Source organism: Ceratina calcarata, unplaced genomic scaffold, assembly GCF_001652005.2.
Source record: "Ceratina calcarata isolate Rehan_Ccalc_2016 unplaced genomic scaffold, ASM165200v1 scaffold145.2, whole genome shotgun sequence".
Taxonomy (NCBI): domain Eukaryota; kingdom Metazoa; phylum Arthropoda; class Insecta; order Hymenoptera; family Apidae; genus Ceratina; species Ceratina calcarata.
The window spans coordinates 324,263-332,000 of record NW_017135665.1 but is presented as its reverse complement, the minus strand read 5'-3'; the positions used below and the strand labels follow the sequence as shown (position 1 = coordinate 332,000).

The 7,738-nt window shown below is 39.6% G+C and overlaps 1 protein-coding gene across 1 annotated transcript in view; it reads left to right on the top strand.

Annotated features, from left to right (window-relative positions):
• hwt (SH2 domain-containing adapter heavyweight) overlaps positions 1-7,738 on the top strand; it is a 77,223-nt gene that overhangs the window by 41,282 nt on the left and 28,203 nt on the right. The window contains exon 4 of the mRNA XM_018034899.2: positions 6,238-7,205. Within this exon, the coding sequence (XP_017890388.1) occupies positions 6,238-7,205 (968 nt within the window). The remainder of the gene's footprint in view (positions 1-6,237; positions 7,206-7,738) is intronic.

Here is a 7,738-nt window from a genome sequence, read left to right as displayed (position 1 = left end):
TCCGGATGATAATTTGCAATTTATAATATAATTCCTAATTGATTTTAAATTTATAATTAAATATGATTATGTTTGATATGAATTAATAATGATTTTTGATACGTAGTTGATCGATTTCTCTCCCTCTCATTTTCTCTCATGAATAAATTTTAATGTCAAGTTAATTTAATGTCACGTGTACTAAATAGAGAGAAATAGTGGATGAAAAGAGTAAAACGAATAATTAGAAGAACGTGCGGTGCAGTATCGATGAAGCCATAGGTAACCAGACCTATTTAACCGATCGGATGAGTTAACCCGATCGTTCGATGACCTTTGGCACAGGTGACACATTTCAGAGCTACGAGATCGGTCCAATTCCATGGTCTCGTACCCATGGATTCTGCTATACCGGAACCAATAACCGAGATTGGCTTTCGTTTCATCGCGTTGCTACCGGGGTAATCTTAAGGCGGCCTACCTAAGAAGCCCTAAGGATCACGGGGTTACGAAGGTGGTTGGTGATTTCGTTTAAGGTCCTCCCGTATACTTCCCTTCTTCTCGTTCCGCTTTCGTTTCTTTCTTTTTCCTTTTTTCAGACGACACAATCCCACAACCCACATGTTCCATAGAAACCAAGCTCACCCTGGTTATGTTACGAGGACAATATCTAATAAAAAGCGTAGTGAAGTGGCTTCGAGGCTGGTTCTTGCTCTTTTATAAAGCTTTCGGCCGAAATTTCTCTCGTCATTGCCTTCGACCCTCGCGAAATCGCGGTGGGAAAAGGAAGATTGTATAAGCGACAGTTCGGAGATTTTTATAGGGCTGATGAAATCCCAGACATTTTATTCTGGGATTATCTTTTTCTGTGGTCCGGCATTTTCCGAGGAAAATGATTCGTAAACGGGTTTGTTTGTTCGCCCCAGCGTCGGCAATAACTAGTAACGATTAAATGATGCTCGTACAATGAATGCATAGATTAATGATAACGGTTTTACGTTTGATGAAAGCTTAAGTTAACATAAACCCTGGTGAGAAATAACTTTTTACAGAAACTGTGCATATAATATTTCTCTGGAAGTTTAGTAGGTTGCAATATTTTGTTTGAGTACAGATAAATACCGAGGGTTCGCTTTGTTTTAGAAACACGAAGGGAAGATGTTATTTTCTTTGGAAGGGCAAATATTATGATAGGATCCATTTTCCGTTAGAGATCTGTCTCATAATTTTATTATGTTTTGGAACTTGCAAGTAAATTGATCTTCTTAGAATGATGCTAATCAATATATTACATGTACTACATTCTCCTGTAAGCTGGTAATAAATCATACTTTCTAATAAGTCATATATGTAGAATCTGAAGGATAGAAGCGCGCACGCAAACACGTACACATCCAGAAAATGTCCTGGCGTAAAGCCAAATTGCAACGGTATTGATTACCGATCGATAATCAGATTTGCGAGGGGCACCCGCAAAGCGGGAAGGGAGGAACGAAAGTAACAGGGCGAGTCGTTGAATGACCGAATGAGTTATGAAGTAAACGGGCTACCATCGATGCTGTCCGAGGACAAAACTGAAATATAGCGCGCGAGAGTGCGTCCTGCAAAAAAACTGTGGATAACGTGAGTCACGTGAGTGCTTAGCGAGTGATATATCGCGCGTGGGGCGCACAGCGTGCGTAAACACACGCGAGAAAGATGAACCCGATGAATCTGTTAAAAAGATATGACAAAACCAGCATAGATTGAATAAATACGTATGCGTAAAACGTGTATATAATTATAGACACACACACATACAAATATATGTATATGTGTAATACCGCCATACGAGCGCAGCAATAAACGCATTCGATTCTATAATAGTACGCAAGGTGTTGCAGTACAATTCACGCGAACGAATCGATAACACTATCGCGGAGGTGTCCGTGAATGAATCAGCGTGGGAAGCGTGTAACAGAATGAACAGGAATACGAATATACGCGACGCGACGTAGGCGAACGCTGAGAACGCTCATAGAGCGTACGTGGCTGCATTTAGGGTTCCTGATGCACTCGAAGGGTGTACCGTCTACCCCTAATGAATCTATTAGTGCCGGCGGACGGTGACCCCTGGATTGGCAATCGCTACAGATAACGCATCACGTCGCTCGCAGCACGCTCGTTTACACGTACTGCTAGACAAGTCAACGAAATATTCACCGAATTCAGTGAGTTGTTCCCAGAGACGAGGTTAATAAGACAGACTGTGGAATAATACTGCTTTAGAGAGAAAATAATGTCAATTGATATTGCGGAAAATATTGTCAAAAGNTAAGTAGTGTCATACTTCTAATTAAGCGTTGATACTAACTTCTGTAATAATTTTATTAAAACAACAATTTACTAAATGTTATATAAATATGGTGCTTCATGAGACGCAGAAATCACTGACTTATACTACTTATAAATCTCTACCGTAAAATTATTGATCCATACTACTTAAAGTCGCATCTACTAGTACTACAATTGTACTTATTCGTTTGATATAAAAAGATATTTTGAAAGAAATAGAACTCCAATGGATTTTAAAAAACGTTTCAAGATAATCTTTTTAATTTTGTAAAAACTGGAAATGGATGAATCTGCAACTGGAACGAATCGATTATATCCGCCAGATAACGACATTAGAGATTGCAATCGGCCAATGCGCCAGGGCCAAGGTCATCGGAGATGAATATCTCGCGGGATAATACGGCACATCCGAGTGTTTATCGGATTTGTACGACGAATTGCCCGCAGGTAACTTAAAATTGCACAGGATAGTTGATTAAGCTGATTGCCAATGGAAATTGTACGCGACTGTGGATTGTTTCGTACGAAGCTTAACGAGGTTGCACCGGCGAATGTTAATTGCTCAGATAACAAGTTGTTGGTTGGAATACACACTGTGATGTGGCTACTGAGTCACTACATATCTAGTTTCCTCCCAAATGCTTCAGCTAACTGTGTGAATAAGTAGTGAAGCATTGGTAGGAAGCGTGAGGGAGAATGTTACCTGTATTAGCTTGTAATATACATTATTTATATTATATGCATATGATATTCTAGGCATCATTACATATTATGTATTATTATATGTATATGACGATTGGAAACAGTTAATCGCACTTCAGTCAACTTTAAATAAATCGACGGCTTCTATCAGTTTTCCGTCCTACACTTTCTATTCATTTTTCTCTAAAACTTCCCTGTTGCATCCGTGTCATATCGCTTTAATATAATTTTTCAAGCATATTACGCTGGGTGTAGACTGCCGATATTGCGTTTTTCATTCGTATCGCTTCGTCGTCAGAGGCTCATAAACGGGGACCGTGTGTTGCCTGGCAATTTCCTTCTAACACAAATTGTTGCTGTTCCAATATCGTATGTCGCATCGTTCAATACTAAAATTATACATTAAGATGCTAAAATTTTATTTTTGTCATTAAAAAAAAAAAAGCGCGCCACGTACTTAAGAGAAGGTTTATAAATGTTTTATTTTCTATTCTAGAATTCTATTCTATAAATCTCTAAATATCGACACATCCGCGTTCACGTAGCTTTCGAAGGCATTGCGAAAATATCCAAGCGATATCGGCTTTTTTCCTACATCGTACTTGCAACGTGAATGTTAACGTCGTTGACACGGAAACATGATGGATGTTTTGGGCGTGGGCCATCTCAACAATACTATATCAATTTGCTGTACATGTTGTACGGTCATGGTCTACAGTCTGCAAGGTGATATCCTACTTTTTCAACAATTGTGCTTTCTTATATTCTGAATTTAATTTTAAATACATAAATAATCTGTACATACATAAATAACCTGTAGATAGATAAACAAGCTGTACGTGCATAAATGTAAGTGTACATAAGTACATATTCATACATAAATATAAACACATAGTGGTAATACGTTCTTAAAAATCGAACGATTTTAAACTTGAGTCTGATTAATAAATTAGAAAGATTAGTTTACTAGATGATTTATATTAAAAAATAGAAATTGGAATTAAAAATTGTAAAAGTAGAACAGTTCTTTATTTAAGTTTGAAATGAAACTTTATATAGCAGATTTTTAATATCTATGTAGGTTATACATACATATACATTGTCACAAAGAAATCAATTAACGTCATTAATTGTAAGAACTGTAGAGCCACTAAGGTCGTGAAATAAAGTAAAAAGATTTTTATTAAAATTGTAATTCTTTATTCTTTTTTATACATCATCGAATAAATGAATTTATCAAACAGACTGAAATCACATGGATCAATTTTAAAAGAGTTACTTATACGATTTTAAGAATGTACGAAATGGGAACTACTGCATATCATATATAAGAAAGTGTAATTAAGACAGTAACATACAGACTTTACAATTTCATTTCAATTCTTCTTCCACTTTCCATAAAATTCTATCACACAAAGCTTTACTGTTTTCATAATATAAATCGTGCGATTTAAACTCTTGCGTGGTTCGTAGTGGCCGAAAGTAAAGTCGAAAGGAAAGATGAAAAGGAATTGTGCGGGACCGCGCCTGCGATTTCAGTAAAAGGGACTCGTGTTATAATTTCTCGGATTCATTGTTCAGGAATTAATTTCTCATTTCGCGTTTCCCTTTTACATTCGAATGGGGTGGACGAAGTTACAGCGTCCTCGCGATAATGAAACCGCCTGCGAATAGGTAATCATTCGCAGTACTCATAAATATATATCAATTTAATATACGCATCGCAGCTCAAACAATTTCCCATATTAATATTCCCGGCTTCGTTCTTGTTATTCGATGTGGCTCAGCTATTATTGAAGTTTTAAATCTTATTAATCATACATCACGGGAGTTAAGCATTGGCGCCAGCAAAAATATTGTCACTGTACTTAAAAATTTCTACAATTTTTCGAGGTATTTCATTGTAGTCCTCCATCATCAGTGATATAAGAGAACATTGAACAAAGATTATTCAAACCATGCATGTATTGTCTTTTAATATTCTTTCTTATTCACATATTACAATTGTATCTAATTAAGTTATCATTTTCCTTCACGTAGTTCCTCCATAACTCGATCTCATATGAGATTCTTGTTCTATATGTCAAGCGGTTTAACGAGGTACCGGCGACACAAGAGATCAGACAGGGATTCGGATAAATAATTTTTTGCTTCCATTCGAAAAGTTTTTCTCCAGTAAGGCGGCTCCCTGTCAGAAGCAGCTTCTAGCGTGGTTTATGGTGCGCCTCTTGCACTTACCACCCTCGCGAGGAGGAGCTAGGAAGGATTTTGGTAGAGCCCTCCGGGCGAGCATAATGCCCCCATTATCTTCAGTCCTTTTGCCTGTACCGCGTGTACAGGTTGCTCGGCTAACGTAACGGGTGTTCGTGTAATTTTCCGTTGCTCCTGTTAACGTCGAGCCGATTTCCTGTTAGTGATACAATTCCGATGTATAATGACGCGTATTCACTTTCATCAGCCTTGTATCATTGTTACGTATTATTATGAATGGCTAAGCATTCGAATCTCCATTTCCAAATCCATTCATGAGTCTTCCAATTAGGTACTAACTGTCCATCTGACAAATATTCCAAATTAATAGACAGCGGATGTTTGTGTTCAGTTTATAATAACACGTTCCACATTATGTAACAATACACATTATGTAATAGTTATATATCAGTCATACGTTTCACATTATGTAGTAAAATTTATGTAAACAAGTAAATATGCAACAATAATACATGTGATGTGCAACGGTGATATACGTACGAGGATATCGATATAAATAAATACGCACCTTAAGATATTGGATCAAATTGAAAGGGGTAAAAGCATACGTACTAGAGAAATGACGGAGGCCAGAAACCATTAAGGTAATATCTCGCAGGGCAAGGAAGTGATTTTTAAGGAGAGCCGGCTGCCATTTCGCCGCAATTTCGTCCCCCTTAAGCGTCCCTCCTCTCCGACCTTTGACGGACGAGAATAGCCGACGCTCCTATAACGAAACGATTATGAAAATTTCGGCGTTTTCATTTTGCTGGCTAAAAACTGACTAGGGACGCTTGCTTACAACTGCGACTCTACGTTTATGTCTACAGCTGCGTTATGTAGAACGCAGATGATGTTTGTAATTTTTATGCGATCCTTAAGCTAACGCGTGAAGAATAATATAAACATTATGTTCTTTATTGTCGCACGAATAACTTATGATTATGAAGATCCTTCATCCTCTTGTTTCAGATCCATCCGCGTCGGGGTCTTCTTGCGAGGATGACGAGGACGGTCGTCGCGTCGACATTCGAACGCGCAAGAACAGTTTGTACGCATCCTCCTCGAGTCGAGCGTTATCATTAGATAGAGACAAGGAGTTAACCTCGGGCGACGGCGGGGTGGTAGACTGCGTGGCCCTGGTGCATCTCACGGATCAATCGCCTACTATCGAGTCCAATCAACCGATCCGTCATCCATCACCCTATTATTACGGCGATTTGTTCAAACCACCGGAACAAATAGGCAAGCCTCAGCCGAACAAATATAGAAAGAGCGTGAGCCTCGACGTGCCGGGTGAACGATCGAGAACACCCGGTATACCGAAAAGAAATTCGTTAGCAGGTGATGGGGGTTCCTATTCGGCTCAGCAACAGCAGCAGCAGCAGCAGCAGTTATTGTCGCAGCAGCCGTATCAACAGCTACATCTGCAACCGTTACATCCGCAGCAGCAACATTATCAGAGTCAGGATCTAGTGAGCCCCACGTCGGGGAGCGAGCATGCTGTCCCAGCCAGAAGCGAGATCCTCTCGTCGTGTATCATCACCGAGTGGGATCACACCCTCATGCCTCCTCATCGATTGTTGAGCCATGACCTGCCGACCACGGTCTGTACCTGCGTCGCATCCGCTGAGGAGGAGGACGATGAGCTAGATCGCAGGCAGCCGCAGATAACGCGGCACCAGGCGCGCAAGTTACGACGTACAAGGAGGATAGATCCGCAACCGATACTCGTCGAGGACGAGGACGACGTGGAGGGAGAGGACGAGGAAGAAGAGGAAGAGGAGGAGGAGGAGGACGTGGATGCGGAGGAAGACGAGGAAGAAATGGCCAGGCAACGTCACCTGTACGAGACCGCCTTCGACTGCAAGGTCAATCGCTCCGACGATGACCTCGACGATCTCGATCGGGTTACCAATCATCCCGTGCTGCACTCTCAGGTACGTAGTAGTCCTCGCTCTTTTCATTATCCAGCATCTGATAATTTGAAGACCTCTGTACACAATGGAATAAGATAAGCCATTGACAAGCAGGAATTTTATTATTATTTAAAGAGGCAGTTTGTTTGTTTATAGCGTTTATAGTGCCTTGAGCTGCAACGGGAGAAATTACGGAAGATGCTAGTTATCACATAAAATCTTTCGATATTATTGATACATGTTAAATCGTATTTACAAAGTCTATGATTAATTATTGTTCAATAACAAATTTTCTAACGAAAGAAACAAAAATAATTACTTGCTCATTGACATTGGTGTACGCAATTCCTGTGTTTGCATCGACCTCCAACATTGGGGAACTAGGGACGCTGGTGCTTTTAATCAAAGGCAATTAAAGTCCAATATAGTTCAAAATGTTACAGAATCTCGGGATCTCCCTTAATAGATGCAAATTGGACTTTAATTGCGGTTTAAACCGTATAATTCGCTCATTACTTGATAATCCATATAATTAGACCCCGCATTATACAAGT